The sequence below is a fragment of the Epinephelus lanceolatus genome, chromosome 17 (assembly GCF_041903045.1).
Source record: "Epinephelus lanceolatus isolate andai-2023 chromosome 17, ASM4190304v1, whole genome shotgun sequence".
Lineage (NCBI taxonomy): Eukaryota > Metazoa > Chordata > Actinopteri > Perciformes > Serranidae > Epinephelus > Epinephelus lanceolatus.
The window spans coordinates 28,389,966-28,410,507 of NC_135750.1; the positions used below are offsets into that span (position 1 = coordinate 28,389,966).

Here is a 20,542-nt window from a genome sequence, read left to right on the forward strand (position 1 = left end):
TCACAATACAATATTATTGCGAATTTAAATGTTTTGTGATATGCTAAGTATCGCGATAACCCATATTGTGATATATTGCGATTTATTACTTTTTTCAACTGCAAATAATGAAAGAAAAATTCTGTCAACATCTGTTTTTGTTTAATAAGATAAAGTTTTCACTCCGTTAATCTCACTTTGGTCATTTTTATTGCAGCAAAATGTATCTCATGGATGGAATAACCAACTGACTTTATTATTCTAGTAGGCTACCCACATTTTAATTTGGATTTACAATATTAATAATTTATTGAATTAAAAGATTGATACTTGCCATCCATGTATTGATACAATTTAGCCACGCAAAATACCGTGATATTATGTTGTATCAATATTTTACCCCACCCCTAAATAATAATAATATTCCAGTCACACCTGACGATTATCAGCAGTAGTAGCCTATCTATCTCTTTCTATCAACTATTAAAAAATAAATGTGGGTTTCAACTATGCATTTTAGATTTTCACACATCTCCAGAAAAAAATAGAGCGGCACCATGAAGTTTCCATTCCTGTTCAAGCCGCTTATAAGTAAACAGAATGGCATAGTGAGCACAATGAATAGTTTATTACATGTCCTTAGAAGTAAACTGAAGTATTAAAACATTGATTCGAGCTACAAACAGTATCTCTGAGGCTGACAGTCCCGTGTTTGTCACATAAAGAAGTGTCAGCTTTTTTGTTTTGTTTTGTCCACATTGTGAATTTCTAATGGAGCGAGAAAAATGTTCTAAGCAGAGTAGAAAATGAACATATGAATCATTTCATCCCTCTAAAACCCAGGTGACATGTTGTAGCTTTAAGATTAGAACATAACTTTATTACTCTGTGCTGCACATAAATCATTTAAATGGAATCTATTGTGCATGGAGAGGGGTGTTTGAGGAGGATTTTTTCTGACTCTGAGAGCACCAGCGTTTCTCCTGCAGAGGAAGAGCAGGCCACGCCACCAAGAGCCCTGCTGCCATGCTTGTAAACATTTCATTTGTACTGATTTTAATGGAGTTCCACTGTTGCATGAATGTTATCTTAGATTTACCAGCCCTTTATAGGGAATAATAATAATGTAATGGGAAACACTGGCATGCAACTGTATGCAAATGTTTTAGGTAAAAATGAAACTGCTCCAAACCAGCATGCGGTGTGCGTGTGTGTGTGTGTGTGTGTGTGTTGTTATCAGAAATTATTACTATTCTCATGTATTTTGTGTACACTTTTGGGGGCTCACTGCTCAATTTGGAAAATTGCTCCAGCACAGATCCTCAATATTAGATAACCTACTGCCCCAGGGATAATTACTTTCCTGTGCATTATATAATTCTTTTTGGAGTCATATTCATAGATACACTCATTACAATGATTTAGTCCTCTCTCTGCAACACATTATTCATTCGAAAGGAAAAGGCTATTCATAGCATGTTCATGGTTTCTCAAAACACAACCTCCCATCCTGCTCCACTGCAGATATCCAACCTTCCTCTATTCTATTGTGCTGTTTATGTTTCTGATCTCTGATTTAACTTTTTATTTAACCTACCTATGTTCTATTTATATTATTCCAATCCAGGTGTATGCAGTTTTCTTCTCTTTCTCTTGTGTTTTGCAGTATTAAAAACACTCAGCACTCACTGCACTTTTCTCTGGATCTATATAGATTTCTTTTATCTAGTCAGGTCCCATCTGAGAACCATCTGCACACCACATAATATTGAGACCTACTTCTTGAATTTCTAATTTTAGATTTTGATACATAAAAACTCATATTTTTTTCTCTATAGTACCTAAAGTTTTCTCCTTGAAAAGTTTTTTCTTATCTGAATTGAGGGTCTAAAGGAAAGAGGGCACTGCATGTTGTGCAGACTGCAAAGCCCTCTGGGATGTGATTTGGGGTTATATAAATAAAATTGACTTACAGCTACTGAAAATTTGGTTTTCAACCCTAAGTATTTTATTTATTTTCTATACACTTAATTCATTATGGTGAAACAACCAACAACTCAGTTTTAAATTAGGAAAATAAACATCCGTAAAGATTCTGTATGCAACATTCAGAGCATTAATATCGCAGCAAAGAACTGTTTGCTATGTAAAGACATCATGGAGTGATGGTGTCCTAAGCAGAGAATTAAGCCACGCTCCCTCTGTTTGTGTTTTAATCCAAGCTTCTCTGTTCTTTGTTTTGGTGGACAGTCTAGCAGTGTGTGCATATTCATGCATGTGAGCTCCTATGCTTGTCCCACTGGCGAATTGTCACCACACTCATACAGTGGTTAACGCGTATAACTCCATCCCACCTAGAACCCACTCTTTGCCCCCCCCCCCAGGTTAACAGTAACCCTGTTACCACTGTTGCCATGGTTAGCGCTGTTTACTGCGTTAGCACCATTAGCCAACTCATTCTCCTCAAGAACCATGTTCAGACTATCCCGCCCCAAACTCTGAATCATAGATATGCTTTGAATGTTGCGTACAGATCCTTTATAGAGTGTTGCAGTGATGATGTTTATTTGTAGTTCAATACTGAAGTTAGCCTGCCCTGATTCCCTCGACCAAAAGCCAATGCGACTTTTCAATTGGTCTTTGATTATTGCAGAAAATAAACTCTGTCACAAGCAAAAGTTTATGATACTTGCATGTTTTGTACAGCAGGATAATCTGCACAAATGAATGCTACTTTTATGATTTGTGAAGTAATTGCAATCACCAGAAGTAAAATGCTAACATTAGGCTATAAGTTAACTACAGCATGGCCACATGACTTCAACGTCATCACCACAACGAAGCTGTAAGGTCATATTCAGCATGATGACGCTTTGTAGTCTCATTTAGCCACTTGTTAGCAACCGTCTTTTTTAAAGGCTTCAGAATTCACAAGTGAGGTATTTACTGACATATTTTATGTCGTAGAAAACATAAAAGTCTCTTAAGCTTGTTTACCACAGACCCTATTTCAGGCATCTAACCAAAAACCCATTGACTTCAAGACGAGGGAACCAGGAGTGCTAAAATGCTAACTCATTTCCAGGTTTTAGGACTCATTCCTGCAGCACTCTGTTTAATAAACACTTAAAAATTCAGCTAATCTGCTTCATTGGGACTGTGTGGGTGTGGTTTGATCAGATTTTGTCAACAGAGACCAAACAACCCACAAGTGTTAACCATATGTTGACCCAAATGTTGCTAAATACTGATGAATAAAAGTTTGTAACATCATGTTTTTCCAAGCCCACTTCAAACCAGTGGAAAAATACACAGGAAAAACAAATGCAGAAATCTAATTTAAATGAAGCAAACTATCCTAACTTTAGCAGACTGTTCTGTGTTCATAAAGGACCCCATCGATCACAGTAAGAGGCTGATTGGGAAAATATGTTTTCAGGGGCCTTTAACTTGAAATAAATGTAGATAATAATCCACACCACAGCTGTGCCAAGGCTTAAAAAAAGAACCCTCCAACTCTGCTTCTCTTTAATTACATCCTGGTCTTTTGGGATTGGTTCAGAAAAATCAATAAGGGATACCTGGCTTGCCTTTTCAATGTCATTCATCAAAGGCGTCCATACTGTTTTGTTCAATCTGTTCAGTTATTGCCAGTTTTTATAACTTGAGCTATGATAGGAAAACACCAGGTTGATTTCCCCGTATGTCCGTGACTTATTAGACCAAGAAAAGCAATTTTGACTTCCATATGATCACCAGACCTTAAAGTGCAGTGAAATAGTATCTGAAAATATCAACCAAACTTGGCAGAGAGTGGTAATTTCAGTCTATTCCCAGGTGGGGCTGTAAATGCATGCATGGATGGACACATGAAATAGCTACAACAGAAAATGTGAATGTTGATGTCAGCGGCTGATACCCCGAATCATTATAAGGGACATTCGTCATGCGGCCCGCAGTGTTGGCAGATGCTTTTTTTTCTGTCTACAATGTAAAAGAGGCAAAGTGGCTGAGGCTGAATTGAATCAAAACCCTTAAACCAAAAAAAAAAAAAAAAAAGCCCCGGCGCATGAACAGTGTGCATCCAGATGGCCTATGGTTCAGCTCAGCCACAGGGGGTCTCCACTACACACCAGAATATCATGTTCATCTGTGAGACCCAGAGCAATTTGCAGTGGCCTTTTATGTTATCAGTGTGATCAGACAGACTGTAGCTCAGATCATCAGTGAGAGACACAAGGCAGAAATACTAAAGACACAGCACATTGGGATTGCCGTTTTCCTTTAATTCATTTGATCCGTCAAAGGATTTACAAAGCCTGCTATTTAAATGCTATTTTTTACCAAAACGATAATACCATTCATGAATACAGCTGCACATTGTCGACATATCCAGACTCCAATGAGATTATTATGTGCAGAGTAGCACCCAGAAAGTCAACGAAGAGGCAATATTTCATATCATAATAGTTCTCTCTGTTATAGATAGAAATAAATCCATGCAATATTCATCTCTAGCCGTTATATTTCTTGTTTCAGATTTGGCACCATCCTTAAGATGAGGTCAGAGGGAGCGCCCTGAGGTCAGACTCAGGTTTCTTATTTCGGAAATAAAGACAGTAATTATCCTGAAAACAATTTGAGTCCAATAGTTTGTGACAGTCCAGTATCAGTTTGATTCTTAATGCGATGGCTGTTCAAGTACCAAGAGGAAATTTCTTTAGATTTTACAGAAACAATGATGCAAAAAGCCTGAACCACCGAAGGGATCATATTATGTAAACCGACCCTTTCCATTATTTTTAAAAAATACTCAGATAGTATCAATAATTGCATGATTTATAAATGTTTTTTTTTTTTTTTTTTTACTCCTAAGTATCATACAAGCTTAGTAGCACTACACGTCATGTAGCTGTCAGTGCTGTGCAACAAATATTCAATAATACTACTGATAATAACAATATTAATAACGATCATAACAATTCATCGTAAAAATTAGCAAATGCTATTCAACTACCATGTAAAGGAAATGTTTCGACAGTGTGCTTTTTCTTCCAAAAACAAACAAAACGGAGAAGAAGAAAAAAAAAGGCTGTGGGAGCACGGTGTGAAGATCACACTGCTCTCACAGAAATTGGCACTGTAACATACTGTACACTCTAAAAGACTGACAGTCCCTCGGAAACAGAGGGGGGCTGTCAAAAAGGAGCGGAGAAACATGCAGGCCTCTGGTTTGGCATTAATGTCAAAGGCCTTGCCATTCACTCTAGGACAGGCAAAAGGAATCAGGCTCAGGAAACATGCCCAGAAAACAAATGAGACCGTTAAGGAAATAAGAGGAAAAAATGTCCTGCAACTTGTAAAAATATTCCAGTCGAGGGCTGCAGGATTAAACCGATAGTGTCTCCGATTTGAAGTGGATGAAATATACGGAGAGTAAATCAAACAGTGCAGCAAAGGTAGAATGCATTAGAGCGGGCCAGGGAAGGAGGTGGCAGATTCATAAATAATTTTTGACCTAAGGGTTGTTTGCACAGTGATAACCCTGAAGAACTCATCTCGCTGTTGAAACATTAGCTCGGCACTTTTCAATAAATAGAGAGTCTATTTATTTATTTGCGGCAGAACTGATGTGCAGCCACCTCCTTCTTATTACCAGAGCAGTTGGCACAAGCTGAAATAATTCACTATGCGAGATAAGGTTTCTGTTTCTGGGCTCTAATCTGGATCTGACTGTACTGCAGCGCTAAAACGAGCGGGTTAATTGTTTGTGACTCTGGAGGCAAATTGCAAGAGAAACCACTAGTGAGGGAAGTGTCAAATTTCAGTAGTGCTTTCAGTAAGTGTTGCTACAAATAGTCAAACCTGTGCACTGAAAGCGATAAAAAACTAACTCAAATTATGCTCAAGATAATACAAAGATTAATGCTTTTTTTTATTCAGATAAAGGGAAGGGAAATAAATGTTTAAAAAAGTTGTAGACACTGGGCAAATTTCTGTTTCCTGAGGCATGTTAAGATCTAGCACAATAAAAGAAAAAAACATCTCTCATCTCATTAAGCACTGAGCAAGGCTGTTCTCTAATAACAAAGCAATAACAAACCTATTTAACAAGACATGATACGCTCACTGGGTTGCCAGTTTGGTAGCTGACTCCCCCAAAACCTTCAGCCACCAGGACAGAGCTGACCAACAACAGAGTGTCCACCTGGCAAAACTCAACTCAACGCCTATGGCCAGTAGCTTCAGGTGTGGTGAAGACAGAGAAGACAGGCAACGCCATGCCTGCACCCGTACAGCTCTACCCGCAGGTCATCAGAGGATGGTGCAGAAGAACTTCTTCTCCCGGAAAGGGTTCTCGGAGGCGGGGACGGGCATGATGAGGGGGTCCTCGCGTATGTGGGCGTCGCAGTACGCCATCAGGTCTGCAGCTGCTTTGGAGACCTGAAATGTTGAGACAAAGGAGAAGGACATGCATGTGTGATCAGATGTTGCTCTGACGATTACATAACAGCTATTACATAAACTCATTAACATAGGATCACAGAGAGGTCTCCTTCACTTGACTCCGTCTCTTTACCTAAATCTTACATGATGTTTGGGATGTTTTTGGATTATTAAATTTGAAGCTTTGTCACGCTCTTCTGCAGCGCACCATGTTTTATTTACAACATTTTCAGCTGTCTTGCCTTCATCAACTCGGTGTCTGAGGTTGTTTCCGGTTTTCTATGTATAATTCATCAGTCATGTGACTTAAAAGTTCAAATCCAGCTGGGGACCTTTGCTGCATCGCTCTCTATCCATCTTTTACTCTCATCTCTCCCCTGTTGCTATCGAATAAATATAGAGAATGCCCCCAAAATAACTGGACAGTAGACAATGTAGATGCTGCAAGTGTTTTTAGACTAATATGAACTTTGTTAACGGAGTAGAGTGTTAAAGTGTTAAAGGTATAATATGCAGGGATTCCTAATTTATTATACAATGTATGGGCTCATACAAAAGTAATCCCTCTCAGTCATCACTTATGACCTACTGGAAGTGTGTGGCAGTGTATTTATCTGCAGAGACTCTGCCCTTATCTTACTGTGTTTGCGACGTTCCTGGGCACAGCGCTCAGGTGAGTTCAGGACCTTATAAAAAGGTAGCGACCAGGTACCAGACTATAAGCAGCAGGCATCCAAGAAGAAGATACAATAATTAAGGACGCAGTAGTAAAAAAATTAAAGTATAGCGAATTTCGAATTGGCTTTCATTTTAATTTTCAGTACTGCTCAGTACTTTCAGTATTTACTCTACTGCTTACAAATAGTAACCAACGATTCCCGCACAGTGCTGTATACCTTTATAATGACTCAGTTGAGTATATCTACACTTGTGACAGACACAAAGTAGAGCTGGGACTGATAGAAATGCCATTAGTTTTTGCAAGCATTTGGTCATAAACCTAGGTAATGGATAAAATGGAATTTTCGCCAGATGGTGGCACTGGAAGAAATGTCCATAGATCACCAAAGTCATAAGGATTTATCCTCTGAGGGTCATGAATGTCTACACTGAAATCATCAAATAGTTCACAATGTGCTAGACTGACTACCATTAATGGGTTTATATTTATTGTATTTTGTGTAGTGCTGGAGTACTCGAGATCAGTCTTGGTCTAAAGACCACTTTTTGAAGTTCTTTGGCTCGTCTTGGACTTGATTGCATTTTCACTCAGTCCTGTCTCGGTCTCGGAAAAACAGGATTCTGGATTTTATGTCAAGATCGGTCAGGACCACAGCTATGGGGATATCACTAAATTGCCTGTGCAAAAAAGAGCCACTTAGTGTTTTTATATGTTTTCTTACAGGAATTCACACACATAAAATTTCCCTCTGCAATGCCTTTAGATTATTAAAGTATATCTCAATAAACGAGGTGAATGAAGAGGAATCTTTATGTTTTCTGCAGGGCTGCAACTAACGATTATTTTCATTGTCGACTAATCTGTCGATTATTTCTTCAATTAGTCGACAAATCATTTTATCGAAAAATGAGTTAAAATGTTGAAAAAATGTCGGTCTGTCTCTCCCAAACCCCAAAATTATGTCATTTAATGTCTTGTTTCGTACTCGCGCCTGAACATAAGACGCTGTAATAAGAGTATTTTGGGGTACTTTTATAGTACTTTTCTATGAAAATGACTCGAACCGATTAGTCGACTATTAAAATAGTCACCGATTATTTTAATAGTCAATCAGTCATCGATTAGTCGACTAATCATTGCAGCCCTATTTTTCTGTAGGTGTTTTTATGGGAATTTGGAGCTTTAAGATCAATTTGAGGATCTCTTTGGTTTGCATGTTCCACATTTTATTCTAAGTGTGTTCTGCAGCGAGGTATTCGCACTCGTCTTGTCTCGGTCTTGATACACTCTGGTCTCAGTCACGACTTGGTCTTGGTTTAGGTGGTCCTGACTACACTGATTTTGTGAAAACTTTAAAGTAAATACTGTATAGGTGAACATTTCAAGGTTAATAAAGCATGAAGTACTGGAGACGTGTTGTATGTGTTTTAAATTTTGATAGACTTGCACTGAACTCGCTGTGTGTTTGTTCTCAGAGAAAGTGTTTGTGGAGCCAACTCGCACCAGATGAGACATGTCCAAAATCTGGATGACTGTTACATGGCTCTTTTTTCTTAGAAATTGCACATCATCTGTGTTTGAGACTCAACAAGCCTGTGGCGACTGCACTGATGCCTGTTACCTCAGCCTCAGGCAACAAGAAGAGACAGCTCATCTGGATGACTGACAAGTGTTAAGGTGGGACCTTGACCGGCTGAAGGGAAAGGAGGGCGGGACTAACAACGCACTTTCTGCCTCAAAAGTTGCACAGTGTATTTCTCAAAGTCAAACTACTATAAATTTTACAGTACAGACAGACTGCATGTAAATGTGGGCTTCTACTTGGGAGCTGAGTGGAAGGTTACGGGAGGGGAGGCTGCAAATGGAGAGCAGGAGGAGCAGCTGCATCAGAGGGACGGCGAGGGCTCAGGGATCTACGTGGAGGACAGAGCCATCTGATCTCCTGTCTGCCATTTCACCTCACCCACCGCTGCTCTCACAGGAGAATACAACACACTAAATCCATCATGCTGCTAATCAGCTTTAGCCTTAAACGTGGATTATTGCAATATTATTTTTACAGTCTCACAGCATAAAATAATTTGTCTAAAAGGTTTCCCAGGTGAGATTTCTGTATTTGAAAAGGAACAATAAGGCTGGTGTTATTCTCCATTTTTCTTATTGTCACCAAATCCCCAGAAAAGACCATTAACCAACAATGTGTTAGTCAGTCTATCAATTCTCTCTGACTTCCCTACCCAGTGGCACTCAGCCCCAAGCCCATTTGTTCCCACTGTAAATCTATTATAACAGCACACATATATATACTGTCCCTTTTACAAAAGGCTCGGAAATTTCCTAAAACAGCTGGGCACTGTCGATTCTAACAAAGGTTAATCAAACAGGAGGAAATAGCGCAGTTGCTGAGGACTATTTTCAGCCGTGGATTCATACACATTTGTTCTGTTGCAACAATGCAGCTCATTAATGTGTTTTTAATGTGTTTGGATGACAATGGAGGAAGAGAGGTATGAGATTGATCATGGTTTGGCTACACATTAATTATTTGGTTTTGGTCTTTTCATGGATTTTGATGATTTTGAAAATGTATTCACACACAGCCATATCCTCTCACCTTGTTACACCTTCCTATGTAAAAATATACCTGTTTAGCAATAAATACCACACACTAAATGTCTTTTTTTGTATCTCAAAAGCAAAAGCCCTTCATGTTGGCTTACTGTAGCTTTACCTCGCTTGTTCCTCACCTATGGTCCTGGATATATTTTCAGCTCTACAGGGCATCTAACAATCCTTCAAATGAATCATCCTGGGAAAGAGGTCATTGCTTCATTTTAAGGGGTCACATAAAGCAAAAAGTTTGGGAACCACTGAGGGAGCTCATGCTGTATCACTGAGTCTGAAACAAGATTAAGACTCCACAGCCATGCTAGCAGCTCTGTGTGGCTACACTGTTTTAAGCTAAATGCTAACATGCTCACAATGACAATGCGAATATGTTTAGCAGGTATAACGTTCACCATTTTAAACGATCTTAGTTTAGCATGTTAGCATGCTAACATCATAAGTTTAAGAAGACAAAGAAAATAGATATACTTTCTTAATCTCCACAGGGAAATTCAGTTTTTTCACTCTGTGGCCATATACACACAGGCCTGAAATACACACACATGTACAAACAGGACCTATGCATGCATTAAATTTAGAGATGTCAGAGCGAGGGGGCTGCCCATGGACAGGTACCTTGAGCAATTGGGGGTTCGGTGCCTTGGCCAAAGGCACTTCTCCAGCTACCAGTTAACACTCCATATTTGCGGAGGGACTTGAACCAGCGACCCTCCTGTTCCCAATGTAGTTCCAAGTCCCTAAGGATGAAGCTACTGCCACCCCTTGTAACAGGTATTTGGCCAAACAGACCTACTGATCTAACCATCTATTGTATAAAGATGAGTGACATGACAGCTCTCCAAAAGTGAAGCCAAACCATCTTGTTCGCCCCCTGGTGGCTGGCTGCAGAATAGCCCCCCGCCCCCATGTTAGCAGATGGGACATGGGCCAAACTAAAAGATCAAAGTACACATCAAATAATTTTTGTCCAAAGATGGTGCCTGTTATTTTACGTAGTTCTTATCAGACTGCTGTTTGTTCAAGTGTTCATTTTTCTGATAAGTTTGGTTTTAATTCGTTATTTGATGCTATAAAAAGGGGGTTCAACAACATGATTGACAGCTGTGTGTGCCAATCGGTGTGCTCGCGATCAATGGTGCTGCTCGCTATTGGTTCGGCGGATGTATGGGTATGAATAAGATACTGCAGAGATCACTACCATGCAGACTCTGGTTCCAAATTACGTCACCAGCACAAGTTGGCAGTGGCCGTATCTTGGACATTTCTGTTTAACTTTTGTACAGTGGGAGGAAGTAGAGATGTGTTCTCCATCTTTACATACAGTCACTGGATCTAACCCGTTGATGGTGTTAAAGGTGTGGTGCAGAGGATTTAGTCTTATCTAATAGTGAGGTTGCAGAACAGAAACGTCTCGTGTGCCGAGCATGTAGGAGTACTACAGTGGCTAAACCGCAAATGGCCCTGTCTAAGGCCAGCCTTTAATTTGTCCACTCGGGGCCACCATAGAAACAACATAGAGGACTCTGTGGGAGAGGACCTGCTCCGTATGTGGATATACGGCTTATTCTAAGGTAACAAACACACCACAATTCTTATTTTAAGGTGATTATACACTAAAGAAAACATATTCTGAATATTATACACTATTTCTGCCAATGGACATCCCTAAACCCTTCAGACTGGACCTTTAAAGTTATATTCAGAGAGCTGTTATATTAGTTACATAGTAAGCAAGTAAAATTAGAAATTATCTGCTGTCTAAAAAGACGCAGATCAAATGGTTTATTATTATAGTTGCGTATTTATTTTAAATGTCTGTCTCGACTTGACCTAATTCTGGCACTAATCGCAGACTGCACAAAGTGGGAACATTGACAAAGCCTTCTCTTCCAATGCAACTAAGCTTAATTATTCTCATAATCAGAGTAAAAGCAATATTTATACTATCATGTAACTGCAGCCAGGGTTTCTGCAGAGAGCAGGAGCCCCACAGGACAAAAAGTAGTATTGCACGGCGTGTGTCATTAGGCCCAGACTGACTGTAATTACACCGCAGCCCCATGATGGAAGGAGAGTCCTTCTAATTAGCACAGATCACATTCCTTTGGCTGATTGAGCAATTAATGAGAATGTGGTGATCCCTCAATCAGCAGCACAGAGACTCCTCCTGTCACTGATACACACTCTCCCTCATCAGATCCCTTAATTAAATTTAAGGGATCGCCAGACGTGGCCAACTGTCTGTTTCCTCCTCTTTTTTCTGAACTTTTTTCCTGCTTTCATTTGCAGCCACGTTCTACTTCAGCGGCTCTTTTTCCAGGGCCGTTAATGAAGAATGACTTGGATCTCCACATCTGATGTGCCAAGTGGATATTAAAGCACAAACAGCTGCCTGCCTTTTCAATCATCAAAAAACTGCAGAGGAAATAATACAGATGTAAATTCAGGCTGCTACTGAAATTATTTTTAGAGGGTCACACCATCTCTCTTATCTGATGACTTAAGTTATTTTTTCCCTTATGAATTAGCAAAAATCTTATATAAATACCTAAAATACAATATTTATAACTGCCTGAGGCCCAGTGTGGCCTGCTGTCTTAATGAGTGGAAACATTTTTCCTGCTTAATGCCTTCATTAGATTTCTCTTGGAACATCATTATAGCTGAGAAATATGAGCGCTAATACAAAGAGTAAAATTGTTTGTGAACCCAGTGGCTCTGAAATGTCCTCACAGTTGGCTAAAACAAACTTTACTAATGTTACGTTTTACTTAATAATGAATGATATGTTGTTGTTTTAAGAGATGAGAAGTTTTGACCTGATTAAACACTTGTGTAAAAGAAAGCTAACACAGATTTGTCTCTGGCAACTTAAAGTTTCGGTGCTAAAAGGTTTTCACATCAGAGCAAAAGATGCACCATACTGCAGCCAAATGAGGCTGCAGAAGTCAATTACTCCAAGAGCTTAAATATTTGTCAGACCTACAAAGGAGCTGAGTGAAAGCCTTTCAGATACAGATCAGATCTGACATTTAAGATTCATTTACATTCCAGTCTGATGTGTCTTTTTCCATAAAATGCTAAGGTGACAATAAAACTGACAAGTCAGATCTATTCAGACACCATGTGATCTGAACACTTCTCAGCTCATTTAACAGAACATCATTTCACACTTTTTTTTTTTTTACCATTTACCCTTCACCTTCAGCAGTAAGATAAATGAGTTAGTTAACCTTGCCCAGTATTTTAGGCTTGACAGCAAATTATTATGTATGCTAATAAACAGTTTACAACTTAAAGTGCAATTCAGCCACGACCTTGTTATGCTTGATGCTGGTGCCGTTTTTCATTTTTGTAGCGTTCTTTGGTTTTCCGTTTTTTCCTTTTGTCAATCATGATGGCTCTCCACTGGCCACTTATTGTAACAATACATTTATTCTTTTCACTACAAACTGGAAATGGAAAACATATTTATGGTTCTGTTTTTTTTTTCAGTTGTTTCGCCGCCCTTTTGTCATGATGATGTGAATCCACTGGAAAACTGGCTGCAGGCCTGAACACAGTGTGTGAATGCAAAACAACTCACAATAAAATTCTGCATTAAAACTGGACAGTCTGATAAAATTGGTTTCCAAATTTCCAGATTCATTAATAATTTTATGCTAGCTGCATATTGCCAAGAAAGCCTCCGGTTATTTTGACTGGGGAGCACTCATGCGTTAGGCCAAGACTGACCAGTTACCCACATTGTCGTTGAACCAAATAACAGAAATATGTTTATGGCTCCTCATGAACTAGTCAAGTCAAGTCAAAGATTTCATAACCAACTCATAGAATCAAGTGTATTAGTAGCTGATACTGGATGTTACTACCAGTGATAATGCCTTTGCAGCCATTTTGCCACAGTTCTTTCCACAATCTCTGACTCTAAATTACATGTAGGAGTCTCTAAGATCAACAGGTATTTCCACTCAGCTGTTATGGTAGGATATGACATGACTGTGGCAGTAGTCCTAGTGTTTAATCAAACATTGTAGGTTGCACATTGAGACCATAGATTGTTAATACAATGGATGTAGCTACCGTAATATCACTTATTGGTTTGTGGACTCCTATTTTAAAGCCTCGAGTCTGGCATTTCGGCCGAAACATCCTGTTTTTTTTTGGAGCCAGAAGTGACCATATTTTGGTGAGAGGGCGCTGTGGACGCTATCAGCAGACAGCCTGTCACTCAAAGCAGCCCGCCCTTAATTATGTCTAATTTTAAGCCTTAATAAAATGTAATTGGGTGAGTTATATAAAAATCCACCCCATACAGTTGTCATAAAGGGGTAAATTAGCTATAGAGACCGAACTTGTTTTTGTACCAGGCTGTAAACATATTTATTTCTGCTGTTAAGTCAGGAATTTTAACATGAGTGTCTATGGGGATTGACTGGCTTCTGGAGCCAGCCTCAAGTGGCAATTCAGAGAACTGCAGTGTTTGGAACCTCCGTGTTGGCTTCATCTTTCAGCTCTGGAGGCTGCTGCTTGGTTGAGACCAGGGGCGGGGCTAAGGGGTGGCTACTTAGGCTCAAGCCCCAGATGTTTTCTGAAAAGCCCCGAATGTGAATTTTACTTTGGAAAAAAAAAAAAAAGTCACGTGAGTTACGTGCAGTACCGGAGCCCAACAGAGAGGCGGGAAAGTAGCCTGCATACTGCGTAGCCTGCCTGGGCCTGCCGTGAAGAAGAAGTGTTTCCTAGTTTATTATTCTCCAGGGTAACATTTTTCTCCCATAACCGTGGGTGAAAGCGGAGCACTTCCGATTGTCAGTGAACAGCCGGTGGTCACGGCGAGTACCCGGATGCTGAAGAAGAAGAAGAAGAAGAAGAAGAAGAAGAAAGACGAAAGAAGAATATGGATATTCAGAAGTTTTTTAATTCAAATCCGGCACCACGAGCTGTTTCAGGTTAGTGACTGGTAATTTGAAGGGTGTGGTGATGCAGCAAAAAACAAAAGCACCAGCGTGCACATTTCTTTCACCATCTGGGCTAAGCCCCGGATGTCCTACAATCCTAAATCCGCCTCTGGTTGAGACAAGACTCAACGTGCAAAGTGTTGCGTTTCAGTGTCCTAAATCAGCTTGAGAAGAATCACAAGTGGCACAAAAATCAACTACATTGCTTTCATTCTGTCGAAACAGCATTAAGTTGCGGGCTCTGTTTAAAAATGGAAAGAGCTAGAAACTGTCGTTTAGAAGGGAGAACCTTCAATAAGGCTGCCAGAGACTGTGTCTGATCAGCATCATTATTTTTTCAAGAGTGTGTCGCCTCTGCTGTAATTGGCTAGTACAAACCCTAACTATGTCCTCTTTGCCTTAACTCTAACCACATCCGAACCCAACATGTTGATGTGACATGTACTAGCCAATCACAGTACAGTCGAGTGGAACCGTAGCCCAACACTCTTGGAAAAAACAGTGTGTCTAATACAGTACTTTAAAGGTTAGATCTTAACTCCTGCATTCAAAAAAAGTACTGATATTGTATTTTGTAAAATATATATATAAAAAACACCACGGTAATGTTGCTTTAATAGTCAATGAAACAACGATTTCTTGCCTGATACCATTATCGATATCTGAGAGTATATTAAGTCCAACTCTGCTCATTAAAAATATGCAAATATCTGAAAGAGATTTAAACGAGACGTTGTACTAAAAAGTGAACTTGTAGGTTAAATTAGAGGTCTTCCTGATACATCCTCCAAACTGCGATTACACATCGGGGATAATCACTTTGTTTTATTTTTAAGAAGAGGAGGTTTTCTTGTAAGCGGTCTTTGTTGTGCTGAGTAGGGATGATGGTGTATGGCAGGCTTCCAGGACCCGGCGATAATGCTGAGCGCACAGCCTCGGGGCTGTGGGGCAATCATTCCCTGAGCACATGAGGAGCATACCGAATGAGATGATGACACGGCCTTTTAAGTTCCCCAAGAAGTCGTTCATGAACGTATCGAGAAGCGCCGCCTCCTTCACACACCAGAAAGATGTAAAACAGCCGTTTATTGGGGTGCAAAGATCACACAGTAAAAACAATGACTTCTAGGAATGGTTCAATGTAATGACTGGAATATAGAAATCTCAAGCACAGTGTGAATATTATGACATTTTAAAGCATGGTGACTGACCTCCACCATAAAGAGTGTAAAGGGCTTCAAAGTCAATATTTAACCAGGTGTTGTTTGATAAGGACATACACGCTTTATGATGCTTCAACTGCTTCACAATAAAAGCCGCAGGAGGTTATGAGTATCGGGAATATGATTATTGCGAACACATTGTCCACATTTTCTTTGCTACGACTGCAAATTCAAACCAGGGAGGCTCATCAGCCCGCTGCACACTTGGAGAAATCAAACACTGGCAATGCAAGATGAGAAGAGGCCTGCATTAGAAAGTGCTAACAAAGGGCAGTCTCAGCGATCACACTCAGGAAAGATGACCCAAATTGGTAGGAAACTAATGTCAGAAGCGGTCAACAATCACAGAAGCCCAGCACGCCTCTGGGTTCATCCCTCACTGTTACCACATTGATGCTACATGGGTCGCCCAGCTGTGCACAGCGGATACACTCTGACAGAGAGGTGGTGGCTGGTGCTTTCAAGGTGAACTGAAGCTTCATGTGACATCTGTCAGAAAAAAATTCACTAAAGTGAGCTGAGTAACGTTAATTTTGTTGTCACCTCACAGTCGACTGCTGGAATAAATTACATCAACTCTAATGATGATCGATCATGAAAGTTTATCAAGTGACTTCAGAGGGAGCTGCATTAAATCTGATAAACTGTCTCAGGTGATGTCACTTGAGTCAGCGTGGACTGAGGCCGAAGACTACAAGTTCAAAAAAATACCCTGATGCTCCTCATCTCTGCTTGAGGCAGCTCAGGGCAACATAAGCTCCCACTAGCACAACACACCTGGACCTCCATCTGAATTGTCTGCGACCGAGTTGCATTGTGGGTAATGTAGGCTCAAGGTTTTGACAAAGAAGAGCAATGCGTGGAATATTAAAGACATACTGATATCTCTGAATCAGCTGCATCAATTTTTACTCTTTTTAGAGAGACTGTCTGACATTGTTATAGTAGTGCAGTGCTGAATCAGTGTCTTTTTCAGAGCAGAGACTCCATGAAGGACAGATACAAGACGATGATGATGATGATGATGGTTTACTGCTACTGTATCAGCCCATCCAATATATGGGTTAATGCATTCATAATGCACTGAGATGGCAACTACTGCACAAAAGTGGACTAATGAATCAACATTAAGACTAAAATCTTTGTGGATGGCAAAGTTGATACACTGTCTGCTTCTGCATTTAAATCTAAAGAGGAGTACGGCATGTAGGGAAACAGACCTCTATACATATGAAGCTGGAGAGAGCAGCCAGTTAGCTTAACTTAGCATAAAGACTGTAAACAGGGGGAAACGTCTAGCCTGAGTGTGACGGGAGCAACAATTCATCTTCCAACACCTCTAAAGCTCATTGCTGCATCTTGTTTGTTTAATTTGTACAAATACTAGATTGTTAATGTTCTCCAGGTGTTTGTTTGCAGGATTATTTCTTGGCCAGGTACAACCAAACCAGATATATTGAGGTACATAACGTGGTAATTAGCGCGCGTTAGAGGTGCTAGTTGGCAGTTATCTTTTGATAGAGCTTGGCAAGCTGTTCACCACTGTTTACAGTCTTTATGCTAAGCTAGGTTAACTGGCTGCTCTCTACAGCTTCGTATTTACTTTAGACGCAAGATTGGCATCAATCTTTTCATCTGGCTCTCAGCAAGAATGTGACTTACTGTATTTCCTAAAATGACAATTTTAATTTTGTGTTTGGAGGTTTAAAAAGTCAAGATGGCAGCACGTGTAGTTTGTCACAGAGGAGCTGATGGCTAATGTTGCATTCACATGGATTGAGACGGTAGATGGACAAAGCCCTCTGAATGGCCCGGGCAAAACAATCAAAACAGTCCGACAGAATGACAGGATGGCAAAATTAAACACGCACAATGATATGTTGCTATGGTGACGTCGTATTGTTTACAAGAATGTTTCATGTCTGTTCTTTTATGCAATTATTCTTTAAAATGCAGCGTTGCATTGTCCAGATCTCACGTTTTCTCTCATCTGCCTAAATCCATGCAATAAAACCCCATCATGGTCTTCCTGACATTTTCCCCTGTGACGGTTTAAAGGATAAGGCTGTCAATATTCTAAAAACAGATGCCATTAAAATGACCAAAACCAAAAATGTGTCTCAAAACTTTCCCATCCTCTCTGTAACACTCAGCCCCTGAGGCCATATGCTCCTACTAGAGAAGTAAATCTTAAAAAATATATACTATCTTTTTTATTAAGTAGAAGAGGTAGTAGCTCAGTAATTCCCCAACATAGCTGGGCACCGTAGCTTTTATGAAACGTTACTCTAACAGGACTAAACAGTGTATTAATAGGGAACTAATTTGAGCTGCGGATTAATACACAATTGGTGCGCTAGTGACTTTTACAGCAGCAGGACGTGTATGTGGGATGGAGTCAAATTGAACTAGTGGCTATTTAGATGAAGGTATATTGCGGTCAGTGTAACGGTGAGGCTTGTGATGTGTTGTTTTTGGACAACAGCATCTGTGTTTCATCTTACTGGGTTAAATGAATGATTGTTCAGACATGAAACGTTAGCTGGGAGCTAACAGTGGTCACTCATACACTGCTCTAAACACTCATGTGGAGGTTAGCTGCACAGATTTTTATGGCATTAATCACATTAATATACGGACCTAACAATGCTTGTAGTTGCATGTAATAGCAATACAGACAGCTTCCAAAAATTCTCTGTGTGACTGAGCCAGGTGATTTATTAATCCATAATTGGTCAAACAGAAAGGCATGGAAATATTTGCTCACGGACACAGGTACAAAATAAAAGCCCTGTACCTTTATCCTGTCCATGCAGGCCTCCATCTTCAGCTGCTCCACAGCTTTCCTGGCTTGGGAGATGCTGGCCGTGCTGTTGTTGGCGATACCGTCCTTCATGATGCTCCTGTGACGCCAAACACAGGCACAAAGGGGGACACAAAGAGTGAATGAACATCACATTACATCCACAAAGCAGCGTCTCCCTTGGCCATGTGCACCCCCCCCCCCCCCCACCCCCCCTTGGAGCAGCCATTCTCTTCCACAACCTTTTTTATTTAAAGGACCCATTTCGTCTGGGGGAATCAGTTTAACAGCAGCCAAGCCTCATTTTGTCTGAAGAAAGAGCTCAAAAGGCAGCAGCTGGTCAGCGGTTTGTCATTTTACAGTCAGTGCTCATGCGTGATTATTTCTCCTGTTGTGGTCAAGTCATTCTTGTTTGCTCAAGTGCTCTGCTTAAGGGCACTACAGCAGACATTTTGGGAGTTTTTATTCCCTCGTTTCCTTTGAATTTAAGGTCTCTGACCCTTCCGAGGGAACCGAACCTGCAACTTTCCCATCCCCTGCCCCGGCACCTACACAGACTGGAGCAGATCCGTCCACTCTTCGCCTTCATCCTCTCAACTTTCTCCACAATGTGCATCAATGCAACTGCAGAGTAATCAACCTGCTCCATAGCAATCAGCCTCTCTGTGCCTCTATCAGTGCAATGACTAAATCTGGCTCTCATTTTTAGGCCCCTTGACCCCCTCACTCCTGAAATGTCCCAGTTTGGCAGCCACAGCAGAGAGAGACATGACACCTGACCACAGCTGTGTTTTATAATAACGTGCATGACAATGTGAAGCATTTCACTGAGGTGGGGTGCTGTTGGATCAATTCACACACACAGTGGATTTTTTTGTGTGTTTTTGTTGCATCGATTTGCTTATTTATTCCATTTTCATCGCATCAGGTCGAATTTAACAGCATTTAAACGGATATAATGAAGCAGATGTTTTGCAAAGGGGGGCTGCAGACGGTGAATTCATCCTCCAAACCCACCCTTCATGCCTCTAAAGCCAATTTATAGCTTTTAATCACACCCTCGTAGGAAGCTATCAGGCCTCTTCCATTTAGGTTTCCCTCCGATCCGTGCATCCTGGTGCTCACACGGCTCCATCTGGGGCTTTAGCGGGCTCTACGGCGTTTTATCCGAATGTAACGATGCTAATTGTTGATGCAGATCTGTCAAACATGGGCGACTCTTATTTTTAAGGGGATTAAATTGTGGACACACGCCGTGCGAGCTGCGGCCCTGGTTAGAGCAGAAAAACAGCAAAGCAAACATGATGACAAAAAACACAAATGATTTTGCATGAAAGAATGACATAAAAACATCTCTGTGGATGCTTCGCTGCATCGCTCGGCTATGAGCACATTAATGTAGGCTACAGCCGCCGACCTACCTGAAATGTGCCAATGGTTTTCCAATTTGGAGAATTCCGGGTTGACTCCACCCAACACACACACGCACGCACACACACACAAAAAGAGGATCTGTCAAATATCAAATGATAAGAGGAAATCCCAGCCTCGATTCGGTCTGGACTGAACCCGAGGAGGTAAATCCTGGCGTTTTAATTTCGCCTCAGCGGCTCGCTCAGTGTGAGTCGTGCGTATTCCGTGTAGGAAGATGAGATCCAAGCGGTGAGGTCTTGGTGAGCACCACGGCTGGACTTGGAGAGATGTTACGCATGCAGCAGGGGGGGAAACCTCTGTATGACGATCAGATACAGGCTGTGGGGCAGGGAGCACTCGATCAGTGGACCAGGAGCTGCAGCAGCAACAAGGCACGGTGCGTTTCTAC

At 40.7% G+C, this 20,542-nt stretch overlaps 1 protein-coding gene across 1 annotated transcript; it reads right to left on the reverse strand.

The window, feature by feature from the left end:
- Positions 1–4,244: 4,244 nt before the first annotated feature.
- gng4 (G protein subunit gamma 4) lies at positions 4,245–20,377 on the reverse strand. Its single transcript, XM_033612470.2, has 3 exons — positions 20,142–20,377; positions 18,715–18,820; positions 4,245–6,423 (listed from the first exon to the last, which is right to left on the reverse strand). Exons 2-3 carry the CDS (start codon positions 18,811–18,813, stop codon positions 6,295–6,297), a joined length of 228 nt encoding a protein of 75 aa, XP_033468361.1. The 5' UTR covers positions 18,814–18,820; positions 20,142–20,377; the 3' UTR covers positions 4,245–6,294.
- Positions 20,378–20,542: the final 165 nt, after the last annotated feature.